This window comes from Emys orbicularis, chromosome 1, assembly GCF_028017835.1.
Source record: "Emys orbicularis isolate rEmyOrb1 chromosome 1, rEmyOrb1.hap1, whole genome shotgun sequence".
Taxonomy (NCBI): Eukaryota; Metazoa; Chordata; order Testudines; family Emydidae; genus Emys; species Emys orbicularis.
This window is the reverse complement of record NC_088683.1, coordinates 184,953,049-184,974,483: the sequence shown is the minus strand read 5'-3', so window position 1 is coordinate 184,974,483 and position 21,435 is coordinate 184,953,049. Positions and strand designations below refer to the sequence as shown.

Sequence of the window (21,435 nt, the reverse complement as noted above, 5' to 3'; positions counted from 1 at the left end):
AGTTCATCAAGGATAGATCCATCAGTGGATATTAGCCAAGACGGTCATGGATGTAACGCCATGCTCGGAGTGCCCCTAAATGTAGGGAGCCAGAAGGAGAAGACAGGGCCGAATCACTCCAACACTCCCCCTCAACTCTGATACTGGCCACTGTCGGAGACATGATACTGAGCTAGATAGAACATTGGTGTGACCCCGTATGACAATTCTTATGTTTTTCAACTGAGGAAACCAACCAGATACTTAAAGAAGGCTTTCAAATTATGTATAGCCTAGATAAAGCCTCTTTCAAAGTCTAAGAATTTGTTTCCATTAACAAAACAATTTTAAGAGATGTTTGATGGATGAAAGACTCCAACGTGTCCTACAAACAGGTGAAGCTTCGTTTACAGTGGCTGTAGAAGATATCAATATGGCTGGCCATTTTGGTATGTTCTCACTGGATACAAATATAAAAATAAAACATTTGCTGTACTCTGGGCCATACAGTCTAGAGTGACCCAATCACATTTAAACAGATTTAACTGGATTTGATCATGTGAATACCAGCCAAAAGGCTGAAGACTTATTATCGAAAACTTAAATACACACAAAATCAGAAAATTCAAGAATGACTCCCAAAGCAATCTTATCTTAACTTACATTGTATTCAGCATACATAAAGCATACATTTAAACAACATACATAGTATTAGAGACTATTACATATATGCAAGTAAGCTGATGTACAGTTGCTGTGGGACTTCTATTTACAGGACTTCGGTGCTTTGAAGTTTCCAGCCTTAATGTTGCCTCTTCCTCTTTCACTCCCCAACCCCAAATAAAATTGCTAAAGAATGATTAACTAGAAATTAAATTAGCACCTGGCCCTGCAGCTCTTACACTGGTGATTCTTCCCCTTGAAGACAATGGGATACTCAAATGAGCTCTGTTTTTGTGAATTAGGTTAACAGAAGGACTCCAGGTGGCAAACCATATTAAAAAAAAATATAAGCCAAGATTGTCACAAATGTTTGGTGTTCCACTTGATTTGTCTTAACGAGGCCAGGATTTTCAGAGTGTGCTGACCATTCACCCTTTGAAAGTCAAGCCCCCTTTATAAAACTGTCCCAAAGGGCACTGGGCACAGAAAAAAATCTTGACTATGGTATTCAGTTTTTAGCACTGACCTATGTAAAGCATACTAATTTGTTCCTCCATACAGTTTTTATCAAAATATTTATCATGAACTTACCTGATCATGGCTCTCTGCATATGCAATGTATTTCTCTTCATACCGCCTGTTTGTCAGCGTATGCACTATATTGCCCATATTCCAGTCTTCATCTTTCAACTCTTTAATTATCTGTTAAAGGTAATTCAAACATTACTTTTGTTTCAGTTACATTGAATTCTATATTTTTTCCATGGCATTCGGGGATTTGAAGTTTATTCTTAGTCACTCCTAATTTAAAAAAAAAACTTGGAGTGATGCGCTTCCCCTATTTGATCTCCCAAATGGGATTCCTTTCTGAACTCACTTTTATAGGGTTTAGAAATTCTAAACCCATGTTTCATGTTTTCTGCCATATTAACTGCCAACTTTTGATTAATAACCATAGCATGTCAACATTATTTAAACTGATCTCTTTTCTGCTTTATAAAACATTAAGGGATACTTGGCACCATTTTAATGGTCGACTACACAGAGTAATTTCAGTGTTGAAGCCCTCTCTCTTCTTTGTTATGCAATACTTCATAAGCCTCCACTGACACTTTTTGTTGTAGTTTAACCTTAAAAAATAAAATTATTTCTGAAGAATATCAATTAAAATGTTATATAAAAAAGTGTCAGTAATATAATCAGGGAGTTTAACATTACACTATGTAGTTAAAAACCATTGCAGCAGCCACCTGCATGCAGCCAAGGAAGTACAAATTAACACAGATATGTAAACAGACTAACCTGCTGTTCCACGCTAAATACTTTGATCACACAACAATGAGAAGGTAGATACCATTACTCCAAAGTCACTCATTATAAGAAAATTCTCAATAAACTGGGTTTGGCTTAATAGAAGCATACATGACATATATCGTATTAGCCTATTTTTTGGAATGAGTATTTCTGATTTATGAGAAAACAGATGTTGTTGACCTTCCAGTGGAGTTAGGAATAGAAACAAGCAGTAATCTGAAAAAAGATGCATCACTTGTTCAATTGTCAGCAGAACTTGTTCAATTCATATATCAATGTTCTCATACATGATGTAAAGGCACCAAAAGGTACCTTATTGAAAAGTCAAACTGCTTCCTTGTCTCCAAGAGGCTGGTTTGCTTCGTACTGCTCTAGAGACCATCCATCACTTCCTACCCAAAACTGGCTCAAGAAAGCTGATGGAAAGAAAGCTCTAACCAGCCCTCATTAGCACTGGCTATTACTTGCTACTCCAAGGATATACTTACAGAACTTCATGAACATCAGCTGGGGCTTGTTGGTGACATGACTTTCAATTGAGAAAAAAATCCCACACACCTAATGGGGTTTACAACTGTGAGTTTCAGGATGACACCCCCTCCCTGTCACACACTTTTGCGAGTAAAGATACTAAGGACAATGAAAGTCACATTTTATTTTTCTTTAAGTTACTCACTGCTCTTATTGAGGCCATTAATGCTCATATGAAATATTTATTGCTTTAAGATGATCATGGTATCATTAGGGATTTGCTTCTAATCTTAGGTCTAATTGAAAGACCAATTCTCTGAAGGGTCTGCCAGCCTTTTGAGATTGTTTATTGTTTTATTCCTTTTTTTGTGATTCCTTGTATTAAGGAGAAGGTGATTTAAATCCCTTTCTTATATGAGCTATGCATCGTTGTTCTTTAAGCACATTTACAGTTTTTTATTCTTTTTATAAACATCGTAGTGGTTGTTGGTGTGTGGCACAGCATGTTCTTGTGTATGTTTTAGTTTTTTGTTGTTTACTTTTTAAGTTATATGTTAGATAAAAGTTGCTACATTCAACTTACAGAGGGCTCATTTCATTATCATATCTTGTACATAAATATAGGATTATTATATACACGTTTATTTCAATTTTCAGAGATAAAAAGAGCTGTTGCAAGAGATAGGCTTTTGGGATAGAACTTAAATCTAACAAAAGAAAAATAAAATCAACCAGAACACAAAGACCACTCATCAACCTCACACCAAGAGCCCCAGGTCGTCAAAAGGAAGGGCCTGAGCCATAATGGTGGCATGACTCCTAATCCAACCTCTGGAGTCCTGGCTAGAAACTATGAAGATTTTTAAAAGGGGGGGGGGGGGAGGGAAGGGCACGGAGGGAACCACTAAAACTGCAAACTAATGTATGCAACAGAACAAAGTTACCTGTAGTATTTAGGTTTATTTATATAAACACACCTCAATAGCGGAAAATACAAAAGTGAATCTTGTTTTCTCACCTGTATCCATTTATCTGGAATTGCCATGGCCAGCCGATAATCAAATCCACCTCCTCCCTGGGCAATAGGGCAACAAAGAGCTGGCATTCCAGAAACATCCTTGAATAAAGAATACATTCCAACATTATTTTGCTAGAACTTCAAGTGGTTCTTTACATTTTCCACCCTAAGAAAGCTTCCTATTAAAAAAAAAAAAAGGCATCACATATCAAGCTCCAAACATTACTGCTATACAAAGTCTACAGCTGCAGAGCATACAATTACACTTTAATGTAATGATGGTAGTTTCCGAGCTGAGGGTGAGACTCCCAGCTTAAGGAGACATACCCCACGCTAATTCTGAAAGAGCTAGTATGCTAAAAAGAGAGTGTAGCCATGGGACTGCCAGGGGCTAGCCACCCCAAGTACATGCTCATCAGAGACCACAGGAATTTACTCAGGGCAGCTAGCCCTTTCCACAACTTGCACTGTCATAGCTACACTATTTTTAGTGTGATGAGAGCTAGCACTGATTAGCTTTTACTTTTTTTTTTTTTTTGTGGATGTATGTAAACTAAATAATCCAGTCAACTAGCTCTAACAATTAGGATATGCTCATAAAACTCAATCCCAGATTCTTTACTTTGAATCCAATGGGATAATTCCCTCTACCACTTCAATGGAAGTGCCCAAGGAATTCAGAATCAAAAACACGAATTGAAATTCTGATCAGCTTTATTCTCTCCCTTAAAATATAATTCAAGCTTGGGAATGTATCATTTATTGAATATACCATATGACTGGTCACTTTCATCACATAGTATTGTTTCTGAAGGGATGGCCCCCACTTTATAAACTCAGAAGAAATTTCCAACCCTTCAATTATGGCATCTCTCTAAACAGTTGTGATTTTTTTTTTTTTTTTTTGGACTATTGTGTGAATAAAAGATTTTCAAACAAGCCGTAGGAGTATTTCCAGCACAACTTTTGCAGTGTCAGCACACATTTTGCCACATTCAAAAAAAGTAACCAAAATAAGCCGCATTTCATTTGCAAAAAAAATGCGAATGCCTTTTTGCTACATTTGATCTACTCTAGGAGAAAGCTGCTCCAGTTCAGAAGATCCAGGTGCATGTTATATGGTTAAATGGGATAAAGTGATCGAGATTGGGGATTTTTCACTTTGTTTTTAAACATGCTCTTGTGTCTTCTATTTGGTATAATGTTTTCTGTAGCAGACTTGAGAGAAAGTCTATGGGTATGTCTAATTATCCGCCGGATCGGCGGGCAGCGATCGATCCAGCAGGGATCGATTTATCGCGTCTGGTCTAGACACGATAAATCGCTCCCCAAGCCCTCTCCCGTCAACTCCTGTACTCCACCGCCACGAGAGGCGCAGGCAATTGACTCACAGCAATGAAGACACCACGGTAAGTCAATCTAAGTACGTTGACTTCAGCTACATTATTCCCCCAGTGTAGACCAGGGCTAAGTGTGGATATTTTTCTTTAAACACAAATGTAAGGAGCCCTGAAAGTGTTAAAATTGGTTGACAGAAGAGTTTCTACATTAGTCAGAAGATTTTCTACACTTCTGGGCTCTTCCCACATGGATACCTTCTATAAGGTGAATAGAACCAACAAGGTCCATGGAAGTAGTTCTCCCTTCCCAAGCAGTTAAGGCAGTGTGGAGGAGGGGAGTCCAACAGCTCTCCTAAGTTGGTCAGGCACATGGCATTCATGGCTGCTCACCTGCTGAGACGTGCAAGGCAGTCTCTGGTAAGTTCCTGACAGCATGATGTTCTGAAGACTATGAGATCAAGGACAATGTTTCTATGAGGCTTTGAGCTTTGCCAACCAAGCAACTACTGTTCTCTCTCAAGCTAATGTCTACATTTTTAAGTGCCAGAATTTTTAAACATAAAAACTTGACATAACATATTTGTCTACATCAGTGGCATAAATAGAAACATTAGTGATGAATGCTAACTTTGTTCACATTTTTAAACTAATAGCTTATGCATACCACTGTGTTTAGATTTACAGGCAATTCAAGTCTGAAGTGTAAAAACCCATTTGTTAGTTGGACTGGAGCAATACATTAGATATCAGCCCTAAAATTTCAGAGAAGTCTGATGCTTTCCTATACCTGAAACTACTAATGGATTTATTTGTAGCCTTCCAGAAAAATCAATGTTTTGCCTGAAGTGTGTGGTGTAATGTTGGTTATTAACATTTGTTTTCATTATTACCAAAATCATTTAATTCTCACTTTAAATGAAAGGCTGAAGGAAACCTTAATCAGCCAACCACTACCTTCTTCTACACTGTACTCCTGTCTGGCATCAGTGTTTGTTTCACACCATGCAGGATGACACAAAGAATAGAGGACACTGGTAGCCTAACAGGCTGGTCCCAGTAGCACTATTTGGAGTATCACAACCAAAAAAGCAGAGATGGGTAGCCATCCATCCAGATGTAAGGCACCATTATAGGTACATTTTTATTTTTGTTGGCGGGAGTTGAAGGATTCGGTCAAAAAAGGAATCTTAGGACTTTGAAAGTTACCTTGGGCACAGAAATTACTAAGGCAAAGCTAGATGGGGAATACACAGAAAATTACAAAATTCTTTACTTAAAGTGATCAGACAACTCTTCAAGGAGTATACGACAATTTGTCATACTCTAGACAAAACCTCTCTTCTCTCATGAGGAACTTATTCAACTGTCATTACATGCAAGCACAAATTCATGATAACCATTTTAATTTAAAATCATATCAATAGTTCCTCCACCCCAATCTCTTTCTATCATTAGCATGTGGCTCAATTCCACATTTTGTATATAGACTCCCCCTAGACAGAAAAATGATGTATTGAATTGAAGTACCGTAGTTTTCAATTTAAAGAGAATAAATTGAAGACCAATCTTGTTTAAAAAGAATCTTAAACCAGATAATACAAACAGGCTGAATTCAAAGTTTCATCGGGAAGAATGTTGATAATCTGACTATCATTCCCTAGATGATGAACCAATTTTACTTGAAGTGAACCGAAAGATCAATATAGCCACCTTAAGTTTTATGCATCAAATAATTGCTTCTTTTCATCCGTTGCTATTTTTGATTCCTGATGTCATTAAGCTCTTAACAGCACTTTGGTATACAGCGGTCAGTTATATATTAGGATGCCACATACAACTGAAATTAGCCTTATTTTGTTTTCTGAAGGCTGAAATTGGAATTCTTAATAAAATAGTGTGGATTAAAAAATAGGCCTTCACATTCCTCATGACATATAGATGCATCCTGCGTGTGTCTTTTCTAGGTGGCTAGAAGGAGAAACAAACAAATAAACCCAGATGCATTACAAAGTATTATACTAACAAAGAAATTCTTAAAAGAGTTTAAGAGTTTCTTTTTCTTAACATAAAAACACATGTCAGTGAAAAACACCCAACAGTCAATTAACAGAAATTTACTACTTTGGAGTTTGATATTACCATTAGCTATTCTGCATGCCAACAATCTTTTGAAGCCAAAACCAGACCCTTGACAAGGCCTTGGCAGCAGGGGCATCCGGAACTGTTTCCATGTAGACTGCGGCGTACGCATGCCCAGAGAGAGACGGGTGGCCCGAGTGTCCTTTAACCCATGCAGCCTCATATCAGTCTGTTCCAAAAAGAGACCATTCCCATCGAATGGGAGGTCCTGGATAAAGGTTTGCATCTCTTGGGACAGTCAGGCGGTCTGAAGTCCGGAGCTGCACCTCATCACCACCACCAACACGACCACCCTAGCCGTCGAGTCCACCGCATCTGTAGAGAGCGGCTGTGGTGCCCTTCTCCACCAGAGTGCCAAATTCCCAGGCCAGACTCTGAGGGAGGGACTCCTTGAATTTACGGAGGGAGTCTCATAACTTAAAATTGTACCTGCCCAAGAGGGTCTGATGGTTTACCACCTGGAATTGCAGGCTGGCTGTTGAATAAATTTTACTCCCAAAAGGGTCCGGTCTTTTGGCCTCTTTACTTTTGGGAGTTGAACTAGTGTGCCCCTGCTTGTCCTTTTCATTGGCCATAGAGACAACAAGTGAGCCTGGAGGTGGGTGTATATAACGGTATTTGAACCCTTTGGCCAGAGCAAAGTACTTCTTTTCAACCCTTTTGGCGGTGGCAGTGATGGATGACAGGGTTTGCCAGAGGACTTTGGCAATTTTCAGGATCCCGTCATGCACTGGTAGTGCAACACGTGCCGGGATAGGGCTGAGAGGACACTGAACAAGGTGTCCGCATGCTTGGCTATCTCCTCCATCTGTAGGCCCAAGTTCTCAGCCACCCGTCAAAGCGGGGCCTGGTGTTCTTTAAAACCCTGGAGGGTCCCATGACTGCCTCATCTGGGGATGAAGATGACGATTTGTACCGCCAGGGGAGGCTCTGGCACATCATCCCCCAGGGGAGAGGGAAGTTTTGGGGTGGGCGCTGTCTCCTCTACCCCAGCTTCCAAGTGGGTCTCATGCACCGAGTCTGCTGCTGCTGGTGACACCAGTGTTGCTCTGAGGCAGCAGCAGATGAGCGGTGCGAAGGGAGCATCGTCACCACTGGCATGACCCACACACTCCAATAAGGCCACCGGCCATGCTACCAAGGTAGCGCCATAGACATCGATGAGACCTCAGGTGCCCATTTATGCCGGTGATGTCTTAGCGAGGGGCTGAACTGCCCTTTCGTGCTGGAGGAATCCCCTTCCGGTGACCACAGAGGGGCTGTTGACGCCTGTGTCTGCCTGCTGACCGTCGCTGCCGGAGATCGGTATTTGGAATGAGAGGATCGGTGCCAGTATCAAGGGTACCAGGGCCGGGGGGACTGGAATCATGACAGGGAAAGCTCCCACAGGGCAGGCGGCCAAGATCTGTGCTGAGAGGACAACTGGAGGGAGGGCAAACGGTGCCGGTGGAACAGAGACCGGAGCCTCCCCTAACGCAATCCATGTAGAGATGGCAGGGACCACGATCGCAGTGCCGGTGACCAAGGGTGAGCCCCAGAGGATCTGGGCTGCGACACTAGAGATCTGCAGTATGGTGATGGAGAGCACTGCCTTGTCTCGGGGGATTGGCGGTGTTCTACCGCCTCCTGAGGGGTCTTAGCAGCTGGCTTGCGCTAGTAGGGAGTCTGTGCCAGCAGCATGGGCAGAGGCCTATGCTCAGTCAGTGCTGGGGGAGCTTGGGAAAGCATTGATGCTGTCAGAAGTTTGGGTCCCCTACCACTCCCAGGAGTCAGTGGTGGATCCTTTAAGGGGCTAAGGGCCCTGACCAGGAAGGCGCGTCCATGTGGCTCCGGAGTGGCTGGCGGCCCGAACTGGGTCCTTTGCCTGATGCCCCATGGCCTTTCTTGCCCGGTGCTTCTTCATTTTCTTTCTGGATACCGGCAATAGGGAGCAGTGCTGGGTGGAGTCACGTGCTGGGGGTGCAGTGTGCACCGAAGCTGAGGTAGTAGGCGAGTCTTGGAGGGATGGCTCGGAAGCTGGACAATGGACAGCCTCCACGAGGAAAGCCCAGAACTGAATATCCCACTTTGAGTCCTGGGTCGAAAATTTTTACGACACTTCTCCTTCGCATGCGATTCCCCCAAGCACTTCAGACAGCACTCGGGAGTCACTTACAGGTAGAAGCCTGTTACAGTCCACGCAGGGCTTAACCTTGGAGAAAGGGGCATGCCCCACCCGGAGCAAAGTCCCCGCTGTGACTAATTTCTAACTCCTAACTACACTTAAGAACTACTTAACACTAACTACTATAAACAACTATTTACAAATCCCTAAGGCTCAAAGTCAGAAGACACAAAACCGCTAGCCCTTGCTATGCAAGGAAAGGCACTGCAACTAACCACCACAGGCAGTAAAAAGGAACTGAGAGGGTATAGGGCCAGCGGCGCCTGATATACCGGCGCATGAGCACGGCACCCAAAAGGGTGCCACAGCTGGCCCTACGGATACCGCTAAGGCAAAAATCTCCAACGACTGGGCACATAGGTGCGCACACTCCTAGAATGGAATCGACATGAGCAAGAAACTCGAAGAAGAATCCTACTTACTCAGAAACCCAGACAATTTTAATGTTAACTCTAAATTAGCATAAACATTTAAGAAATTTCAAAAATTATCATATTTATCACAGAGGGGAATTATCAGTTATGTGTATATTGAATTATATCAGCATATAATTGTCAATTATGCATATATTGAATTATATCAGCACAGTCTTTGGGACTGTTAATTGTGAACATTTGGTACCATGAATAACTAGTCAACATTTGGCAATCATAGAGCAATAACAAGCAAGCAAAGCAATATCATCTAAACTAAGAACCTTCATACAAGCTAACCCACAGCATCCGTAATGTCCCACCAATGGAAAGAAAAATCATCATTAATACTTAATTCTCCCCTCCCCCCGAACACACAGATGATTTCATGAAGGAACCCATCCACCCTTAGTATTTATCTGCTGATATTTTTCTTTAACAAAATTGTCACTAATAATTAGCAGGTAATGTTCACTACAATGGACATTGATTCATGTTAAATGATGTGAAATATACTAATAGCTCTAAAGAAGTTGTAATAAAGACAGAATGACATTTCAAAAGTACACTTATTTACTAATACTATAAACCTTTACTCAGATATAAAGAAATGGCTAAACTTAATATTACCTCAGCTACTGTTATGGATTCTGGATGCAATAAATGAATCATGTGGTTGGCCATTATTAGATAAACGAGGGCATCTTCATCCACATGTAGGCCAAAATATTCATGGTAATCTCCACTGAAGCCCGTACCTAGCGACCAAAGAAGATCAAGGCCCCAAATATAGTGAGTCAGATTTACAAGTGTCAAGCTTTTTAAAAAAAAAAAAAAAAAAAACATTTGCAATAATCCATTTATTCGCAGCACAGCAAAAGATTAAACTCGCTATTTTAAAATAGCTTAAATGTAGATCTACCCAGTGTATCTTTTTGTTATTACCATTTCCTGAAAAGTACTGCAGTAAGACCAAGAGGCAGGGTATTCTTTAATTAAAAACTAGATTGATTAATCTACTTACCAATTCCATGATGGTGATATAGCATAGATGTAACACCATCAAACCGGAAGCCATCAAAGCCATATTCTTCTATCCACCATCTCAAATTAGAGAGAAGGAATCTCAGAACTTCCCAACTAGAATATTAATAGGAACAATTTCTAAAGTTTAAGACATGAAAATATACGAAGTTTCCTAACACAATGTATTCTCTACTTAATACTTGAACCAGCTATATTCTACTGGATGTTGTTCCATCATAATGAATACGTCAAACAACGTTCTTCATTGTTTTTATAAAAAAATTCATTCTACCAAAACAATTTTCATGTTAACAGAATGCAATTTTAAGATGGAGGAAGTTAGGCTAAATTTGATTTAGAAATGACTAATCCAATACAACATCCATGTTACTTTTAATCTAGATATTCCTTACTGCTATGGTAGTAAATATGGTTTATGCTGTATTTGAAAAATCAGAACCAAAACTTCATACTAGCCAAGGCTTAGCTCCAAAGTAAATTATACAATTCTGTGATTTGCAGATCAAAAGAAAGCAAACATCTTACATTAAAATAAATAAAAAAATATCATTTTTGGCACTTGGAAGAAGAAAGCTATCAATAACTACTGTTAACTTTAGGTAGACTGTTGGATCACAGGAGTTGCTTAAAGAATTTAAGTATCAGGAGGTAGCGGTGTTAGTCTGTATCTACAAAAACAACAACGAGTCTGGTGGCACCTTAAATACTAACAGATTTATTTTGGGAAGCCGCGGCCAGCACATCCCTCGCCCGCGCCGCTTCTCGCCGCCCCCATTGGCCCGAGTGGGGGCCGCGATCGGCCGAACCTGCTGCGTCAGCAGGTAAATAAACTGGCCCGGCCCGCCAGGGTGCTTACCCTGGCGAGCCGCGTGCCAAACGTTGCCGACCCCTGCATTAGTGTTTCACCTGTAGAGACTTGCTACGGGTTCACAGAAAAAGTAATTTGACAGTTTCTATGACCACTTCTGATCTTATCCTTTCTGTCTGCCTAATACACTTTAAGACACTTTCAATAGAGTAAATATCACTGGTGGGGGAAATAAATGTACAAGAGCTGAAACAGGCTTGAAAGAACAAGGGAAATTTCAAATAGAACCAATATTTAAGCTTATACAGGCACATTAAACAAAAAAAGTTTCCCTCACTCTCCAATTATAGCTCCTGTATAGGGATACTCTCCCAGATGGTACCATCATCAGAGAAAGCTACTGCTTGGCTCCATTATTCACTCTCTCTCAGATGGAAGCCTGTGCCTTTAAACTACATTCTCTTCCCCACAGTCCATTCATCAGGCAAGCCTGGAACACCTTTCTTCCTCTCCAAGCAAATGATCCAACCAGCCTGCTTGTCTGACTTATATTCCATAAACTTCCTTGGCAACTGTCCTGCCTTAAGACTAACTTTGATATGTTAAAGAAATTTACAAGGGGGAGGGGAGGGTTAAAATCACTAAACAACAAAAAGTTGGTAGGCAAGAATATTCTGTAAGCTAAACAATTAGACTGGAGAATGTTGAGATAAAAATGTGTAAAGGAATTATTAGTGATGGGAGACACGTAAAGAGAAACAAAATTAAGTGATACATTTAAAATGCAAGATAGGTATTGCCTGGAAAAAACTGAGGTTTTAAGAAGACTTCGGTGAAGACTATCAGTGAGGAAAATATCAGAAGTCATACTATCCTTTAGAGACATAGTTGAATAAGGAAAGAAACAGCTATGAAGGCTCCATCTATACTTTAAGTGTTTATGGAGTTTCAGGCAATACCGGATACCAGTATAATCAGAAATGTTGAGTTACAGAAGGATGAAGCTCTGTAGTCTGAAGTCAATGGACACACTAAGTTAAAAAAAAAAAAATCATAGAAATTGACAGAAAAAAAACCCAAAGGGACAGGATGGTAACTAAACTAATGGAATGTTCTTATAACGTCACATCCATTTGCAGCAGGTACAAAGCCAAGAACACCTTCATAAAAATTGTAATATACACTCTTCAAAGCTTCATGACATTCTGGATATCATCAGTAAACCTCAATCTCTTGAATCCTCAATCTCTGCAGACATGGTCCAGACGACAGTGGAACCAGTATGCTCATACTGCACTAGGGGTAGTTTGTTGCAGAAAGTGTCTGCAGAGGGAACTCCACACCACCTATATGATGCTTAACGGTGTTCTAATCTGTGCTACTGCAAAGGTGGAGTATGCCAAGTGGTCCACAGCTACACAGAATCCACTAGAAAACCCACCTATACCCACATAGGGTTATGCATAGTGTAAGGTAGTAGAACCCATGATTTTCAATCTGGCTGTGACTTGGAACTGTTGTATGGAGGAAAGGGGAACATATTATATTACATATCCCTAAACGCATGGAATCACAGTATGCAAACCCATACTCCGTTTTTGCACTGGGTGAAGTGATTTGACCTTGAGACAATAACATTGTTTATTCAAGTAGAGTTCATTAACAATTCATTACAGTATCTACACTTTCTATGGTTTATTATTTTATTTTTGTGTGTATGCACATTTTTAGCATACATGAAGTGGAGAAAAAGGTTCCATATAACCTGGCACTACTGGGTGGGCAAACTTTTTGTCCTGAGGGCCACATCTGGGTGGGGAAATTGCATGCAGGGACATGAATATAGGGCTGGGGCAGGGGGTTGAGGTGCGGGAGGGAGTGCGGAGTGTGGGAGGGGGTCTGGTATGCAGGAAGGGGTTCAGGGCAAGGGGTTGGGGTGCAGGACAGTGCGGGGTGTGGGAGGGGGTTCAGGGCAAGGGGTTGCGGTGCAGGAGGGGTGCGGCAGGAGGCTCAGGTCAGGGGGTTGGGGTGCAGGAGGGGTGTGGCAGGAGGCTCAGGTCAGGGGGTTGGGGTGCAGAAGAGGTGCGGCAGGAGGCTCAGGTCAGGGGGTTGGGGTGCAGAAGAGGTGCGGCAGGGGGTTGGGGTGCAGAGTGCAGGAAGGTTTTGGGGTGGCTCCAGGGTGGCAGCAGCTTGCAGCGGGGCTAAGGCAGGCTTCCTATCTGCCCTGGCCCTGTGCCAGTCCCAGAAGCAGCCGGCACCACGTCACTGCGGCCCCTGGGGGAGCGGGGGCAGAGGGGTTCCACGCGTTGCCCTCACCTGCGGGTACCTCCCCCGCGGGTACCTCCCCCAAAGCTCCCATTGGCCACGGTTCCCCGTTCCCAGCCAATGGGAGCTGCGGGGGGCGGTGCCTGCAGGCGAGGGCAGTGCACAGAGCCCTCTGCCCCCCTGCACTCCCCCAGGGGCCATAGGGATATGGTGCCAGCCGCTTCCAGCGGCGGCGCGGGGCCCGTGGTGCCATGGGGTGGCAATCCCGCAGGTCGGATCCAAAGCCCGCAGGCCGTATTTTGCCCACCCCTACTCTAGAGTCCCTATTTCCTATTATAGGAATTACAGCCAATACCACTAATATTTCTTGACTTGCAAACACTCCTGTTAAAATTGCCAACATTTGTAAGTATCTTACAAGGTTGAGCAGGATGCGGGCAAGGGAAATAGTTGATACCTGCTTTATCTATTTATAATATAAAGATTACAAACTTATTCAACCATTGTATATATTTGGGTCTCTCTCCTCTCCCCTCTCATGTGTCATTTTTTTTCTGATTGTGAGTTCTTCACAGGAAGAACTATCTTGGTATATTTTTGCACCATGTCAACAGTCAAAGGGGCCCCTATCTTGTTTGAGGCTTCTGAGTTCTAAGTAATATAAAATACTGCTAAACATTTTCCATACAAATTTCTGCTAATGTCAAATGTATCTTAAATTAGTATTCCTTAGTATTTCCGCCCTTACTCTCTATGATCAATCATTTGCTATCACAGCATTTTCACGCTGCCTTTTTAGACTAGATCCACACTACATGACCTTTTTGCTGAACTTGATTAGGTTACATTCATATAGCTATCTGTGTAGAATTCATGATATTAGAAGTATGCAAGAATTTTTTTCCTAATGAATTGTAGCAGTGATGTTGATAATATCAAAAGACGTGTAAGCTGCTGTGAACTTTGCACTGCAGGTTATGTTTTAATTTTTGATCTTTTAAACACCGAACACCGAAAATAAAATAGCTGTGAAAAACAATGCAACACAAGTACCTTGTATATTACATCACCTTCTATTTTAAACCCAATCTTATAACACACACACATAAAAAACTTTCCATATATGAATCGACTGCCATAAGACTGCTCACATGCATAAAGTTACTAAAATGCATAATGCATTTGAGGGACCAGGCCTTAATTGGTAAGTTCCTAGAATCAAGCCACAGCAAACATTTTTGCCTGTAGCCAGTTTAAAATTGTGACTAAATTATCAAAATTCAGGAAATTGGAAAATTAAGATTTCAATAGCAATGCTAGCTCAATGATATTGCACAATCTATATAGTTTATGCTACATATTTTACAATATTAACAATTACAATATTAATGAATATGTTAAATGACACATTTACACCTCAATCCTGCAATGCACTGTGTCTTTGCAGAGCCCTACTGAAGTCAATTGGGCCTGCTGCCCATATACAGTAAATTCCAGAAGCACGCTTACACACAAACAATAAATAAATAAATACTACTATATATACACTTACCGGTGCACTAACCTTTTCTTTGATTATAAATTCAATTTATTTTAATTGTACATCCTTTGAGCTATCTTTTTTTGGCCATAAGATTTTATTTATTTTAGCAGAAAGAAAATCTTTAAGGGTGCCTATGCATTTAAGCTGCCTGAGGTGCTTAAAATGTTAGAACACAACTTTTTAAACCTTTTAAAAAATATATCTACAGCAGCATAAGCTGCTAAAACACACTGACAAGCATACTTTTATTAAAGAACATAAGCTGTTTAGAGTCCTCAAAGTCTTTCAACATGCACTTATTGAGTACAAATAAACCAGAGAAATATGCACAGAGTATCTGTAAGTGTGAATGTAGGCTACATCTACACTGCAACCAGGGATGTAATCTGAAGCTTGTAGACATATCTTGCTTTAATCTACGTAACTCATTAAGAAGAGCAGAGAGGACACAGTGACGTGGGCTGTACAAGCCTGCTTGGTCCCAGTGATCTCCACAGGTTAAAAAAATGAACTTGTGCCTTTTTGTGTCCTTATAATGGGTAAAAAGCGCCCTGCAAGTTGTTCAAAAATAACTGAAAAAAGTAACCAAGTGTTTTTGTTAATATTAGAAATTCAGGTCTCACCAACCCTAGAAAGCTACAGCAACTGGATAGCCAGTGAAATGATCACATCACAAGAATCAAAAGCTGAGTAACAGAGCGAAAGGAATGTTTAGTGAGATTCTTTCAATGGATGTTTGTTTTTTGACAACACCTATGTAACTTTAATGGACTACCAAGCACTCTAGACAAAAGATGTCTTTGTTAAAGAATACCCCAAGAAACCCCCAAGAAAGTCCTTCAGGAAAATCTTCTTTCAAATGTGAAATATGAAAAATAGAGTAACAGTGAATTATTTTAAAAGTTGTAAGTACAGTAGAACCTCAGAGTTATGAACACCAGAGTCACAAACTGACCAGTCAACCACACACCTCATTTGGAACCGGAAGTACAGAGTCGGGCAGCAGCAGACAAATTAAAAAAAAAAAGGCAAATACAGTACAACACTGTATTAAGCAAACTGCTAAAAAATAAAGGGAACATTTAAAAAAAGATATGACAAGATTAAAAAAAACTGATGCTGTGTTTGTTTCATTAAAAATAAGATGGCTAAAAGCAGTATTTTTCTTCTGCACAGTAAAGTTTCAAAGCTGTATTAATGATATACCATATATAGCAGATTGTTGTGGAATAATATATTATACATCTTGTGCCTTTTCTATTTGCAGCAGAATTCAAATTCAAAGGAGAATTAACATAAGATCTTGATTAAGCAGTATTCTAGTTAAAAAAAGACATTAAAAAACTTCCAGTAAGCACAGCAGCAGCAGCTAATTTTATGTATGTTTTGTAACATTGAGTAATTACAGTGTATTTTCAAAAGAAATAGCTGACTGTTACCCATATAACTTAAAAAAAAAAAAAGACAAATATGTTATAGTACAAGATGTACATAAGGTCCTTAGACTAAAATAATATATTGCATTGCGTTCACTAAGATGAATTAGAAGGAAGAGTAAGCTACTATTTTCCATCTACGTAAATAGAACCAAATCAATTTTATCATTTTAAGCTGTAAATTAGGGGTTCTCAGAATGCAGAACAGTTTTGAATGTTCTCTGACTTACACAATAGGAATAAAGAAAATACTTGCTTTTCGTTGATTTAATCATGTTTAAATCCCTTTACACAGTCACTTAAAAAAAAGAAATTAATTAATCTCACACCAGCTTTGAAGATATGCAGTTTTCTCATTATTTAGTAATCTGTACTTTGAGTCCTACATCAGACAGGACTTCATCTGGGAAGAATCAGGAAAAACAGAAGCTTCTGCCAAGTGATAAGTCATTCATGGTGATGTAGTCAGCTCAAAAGTAACATTTACTGATTAAAATATTTGAAAATACACATTTAGTGCATATTCCTACTTAATTATTTGGGGGCAGGGAATCCCTTATTTGTTGGTACAACACAGACAAAAAGGGAACTGACCTTTGGTTATAATGCAATTACTTACAGGTTCTGTTCAGCCTAAATTTGCCTCAGCAGCCGCTGGCATATAGAGACACCACAAACCTCTCATGCTATACAGATGCAGAGGCTATTTTGCAGAGGTAATCCTCAGAAACATCCACCTAACATGTACCCAGTACTGTTCTCTTTCTTTCTTTCTTTCTTTACTAATTGGAATATGATCCAAGATAGATCACTCCTCCCCAAAATCAGGGAAATTTAGATACTAATCTTTCTAGATGCAACCAACCTCTGGGGGCTCAAATTCAGTAGTATAAATGAACAACTCTGTTTTCCAGTAGAGTTGTGCTCTTTCCTGGATATTAAAAATTAAAAATACATTTAGTAAAAATTAGTATGTAGATCTCTCAACTTAGAAGACTGTTTTAGAATAATCTAGGAGACAATGTTTTTTTAGTTAATTGATTCAGAGGTACATAAGAAGATAAATAGAACAAAAGTAGCACCCTGAACAGATTAGCCTTCTATAAAATGATTGCTTTCTGGACATTTGAAACTTTTTAAGTAAACTATCCTCACAAAACCACTGGTATCTCTCTGTTAATCTTCACAAATACAAAAAAACGGAGGTCTCTTGCATGCAAGTGCCCTTTGCAAGTATAAGTCTAACAACTGCCCCTACTGAGAAGTATTTAAATACAATTAATATTTACGTGCTCATGCTGTGAAGATAGGAAGGTTTTGAAAATATGCAGTTATTAGGCTTAAATCAGATACTAATATAAAAGGATAGACAGATGCAATATTTTTATTGAGAGAAATGATGTGTTCCAATATTGCCAAGACAGACAAGTGATTTCTGCTTTAGCTAGCACATAACTCAAATCAATGCTGGTTTTCTCTTTTCTGTCCTCCCCCCTCTGCAATCACAGATTAATGGCCTTTGAGAACATGCTTCAATAAGAGTATCTTTATCACTTCCTGAACTATAGTTCACCATTCTTAGGGCACATTCTCTTTATTACTAATGAAAGTTTATTAATGTTTTCCCTTATTAGACATACAGCTGTTACATTTTTTTGCACTATATTAGAGTGGTGCTTTGTCTTCCTTGAAAACTTGAGCGTTTTCATGTCAGAAACCCCTCCCCCCCCCCCAAGTAATTTTACAATAGGCATTTATATACCCAAGTTTTTAAAAAGGATAATCATGCTTAATACTTAAACATTGCAATTAAAAAAAACTGAAGTAAATTCAGGGCTAAACATTTTTATATTGTCTATCAATTTTTATAATGCAAAAGACATTTGTACTCCGGACAGCTGAAGTGGGAGCTAACAAGCCTGAGTAGTCCAAGGAAAGAGACACAGCTGAAGTGAAATTAAAACTGCTCTATTTGACATCTAGTGTTCTTTATTGATTCAAGGATTCTTTAGGTGATTAAAAAAAGGGTCTTTCACTCCAATGCCAGATCAGAAAAATTATACAAGATTATCTTCATCATTATCATCCATATATGGATAAAGAAAGATGGCAGGCTCTCTATCTTCAGCAATTGCTTGGAGAGGCTGAGGGAATGTTCTATGAACTCTCTGCTCATGGGGATGTGGCCTGCTCAGAACTAAGCAGTAATGAGAAATATTTCAATATTTCTGTTCACATACAATTTTAACTGACATGTTACAAACGCGTAACAGCAAATAATAACAACAAAAGGAAACTTTTGCCAGACAGTCTTAAGGAGAAGGAATGGTGGACACCTCCTGTAGAATCTGTGAAGCTAATTCAAACACAACCACCCACTGCCAATCCCCAATTACATGAAGTGCTTATTAAACCTTCTGGAACCAATCTGTTTTTATTTTCATTGAGTTGATTTACTACTCCATAACCCAAAATGGGTCACACTCAGTGTCCATCACTGAGATTTTACAACAGGGGTCGGCAACGTTTGGCACGCGGCTCGCCAGGGTAAGAACCCTGGCGGGCCGGGCCAGTTTATTTACCTGCTGATGCGGCAGGTTCGGCCGATCGCGGCTCCCACTGGCTGTGGTTCGCCGTCCCGGGCCAATGGGGGCGGCGAGAAGCAGCACGGGCGAGGGATGTGCTGGCCGCGGCTTCCCGCCACCCCCATTGGCCCGGGACGGCGAACCGCGGCCAGTGGGGGCCGCGATCAGCCGAACCTGCCCGTCAGCAGGTAAATAAAGTGGCCCGGCCCGCCAGGGTTCTTACCCTGGCGAGCCGCGTGCCAAACATTGCCGACCCGTTTTACAACATGATTTTGGAAAGAATATATTTTTCTTACCAGATGTTACTTCCAGAGCATTTACTCTATGAAACATAAAATTTTCTACTGAGCAAGAAAAAGAACAGAAAAGTAGCCATTTATCCAATACTCTGACATTTCATTATTAGACAAATGTTGTTTAACATGGAGTCAATTTGTTTTAATAGGATCTGACCTTAGCATCCTTACAATATTTCATAAAATGTCAGAAAAGTCATTTTAAAATGTTTTGTCTTTTTGCTTTCATAACAACAAAACTCTCCTCCCCTTCCTCTGAGGTCCAAGCTTCTGTCAATATCTTAGAGATGTAATGGCTTGTCTACATGGTGCTTCAGTCCACACCAAAGGGGTATAAATTGTAGTCTGCACCAGCGTGTCATCCACTAACCAAACCTTGCTGGTGCGCACTCAAAGTTTCTTAGTGCATATTAATGTAGTCCTGTTTCAAACAATATGATGTTAACTTGTGCTAGGGAACTTTCAGTGCATATCAGCAGATTCCAGGTGGGACAGTTCGTGAGCCACACACTAGTACAGACTAAAATTTACATTCCTCTGCTGCAGGCTATAACATTGTCTAGACAAGCTCTCAGTCTAGAGAGGGTGGCTATCTGTCACACGGAAGTATCTGAGCAAGAGAGGAGGCCTTGCAGTTCCTAACCACCAGAGACAAGGGGTCATGGTGACATTCTACATGGCTGGAGACAAATGACTATAGGGAAACAGTGGACACCAGAGAAGAGAAGCAGAAGGAATTCCACACAACTAGAAGTTTCAAATCAATGCCAGGTCCTCAAAATGAAAAATATGGGAAGATACTGTGATACTGTATGAAAAGAATGATGACTATTTATATCATTGTTGCTACCACTCTTATATAGTTGCAAAAAGTCTTTACAAAGTATTTCATGTAAGATATCATTTGAAAAATTATACTCTGCTTTGTAGGATTATCACATTTATATGCCTGTATCCTCTTTGCATATGGAGTTATGAAACTTTGCGGTGTGTCTGTATCTCAAACATGTTCTGTTCCTGGGTAACTTCCACCAGACAAATGTACATTCAAACTAGCCTTCACTGGTTGATGGGGCATCCATGTGGTGATGGGCCATTGAAGGGAATCCGCTCTTCAGTGAGCCTTTCCTGAGGCGGCCTCGGACAGTGTGGAGCCAATGGCTACTCCTATGATTCAGCAAAGCATGCAAGGACATGTGACTTAAGATGCCATCTTTTACCAGTAACTTCCCATGCTCATGTGACCCTAGACCCCATATCAGCCAGCAGCTTTCCGTTGCACATGGGCTGAGCTATAAATTGCAAGCTGTGACATCAGTGCTTTGTCTTCATTCCTGCTTCCTAATGAAATTAATAGGCAGCAGGTTTAAAACAAATAAAAGGAAGTTCTTCTTCACATAGCGCACAGTCAACTTGTGGAACTCCTTACCTGAGGAGGTTGTGAAGGCTAGGACTATAACAGAGTTTAAAAGAGAACTGGATAAATTAATGGCGGTTAAGTCCATTAATGGCTATTAGCCAGGACGGGTAAGGAATGGTGTCCCTAGCCTCTGTCTGTCAGAGGGGAGATGGATGGCAGGAGAGAGATCACTTGATCACTGCCTGTTAGGTTCACTCCCTCTGGGGCACCTGGCATTGGCCACTGTCGGTAGACAGGATACTGGGCTAGATGGACCTTTGGTCTGACCCGGTACGACCTTTCCTATGTTCTTATGCTTCTCTGGACTGTAATTTTTTAAAGAAGATTTGAACACGGGACTGAATAACTCCCAACCTGCTTGGGTGACCCAGAGAAACTTTTAACAAACTAGCAGATTTAACATCACTGCAATTATCCTGACCTGTAAACTCTGAAATCAACTGTAATGTGTAGGATTCTTTTAACCATTTAATAACTCTTCTTTTCTTTTTTATTATTAAACTTTTAGTTACTGAAGGAATTGGCTTCAGCATG

General features: G+C 40.5%; 1 protein-coding gene across 1 annotated transcript in view; it reads right to left on the bottom strand.

The window, feature by feature from the left end:
- Window positions 1-21,435, bottom strand: part of GBE1 (1,4-alpha-glucan branching enzyme 1) — a 296,161-nt gene that overhangs the window by 73,897 nt on the left and 200,829 nt on the right. Inside the window, exons 8-11 of the mRNA XM_065399789.1 lie at window positions 10,526-10,641; window positions 10,132-10,259; window positions 3,446-3,544; window positions 1,234-1,344 (exon numbers count right to left, since the gene is read on the bottom strand). Coding sequence (XP_065255861.1) covers window positions 1,234-1,344; window positions 3,446-3,544; window positions 10,132-10,259; window positions 10,526-10,641 — 454 coding nt within the window. The remainder of the gene's footprint in view (window positions 1-1,233; window positions 1,345-3,445; window positions 3,545-10,131; window positions 10,260-10,525; window positions 10,642-21,435) is intronic.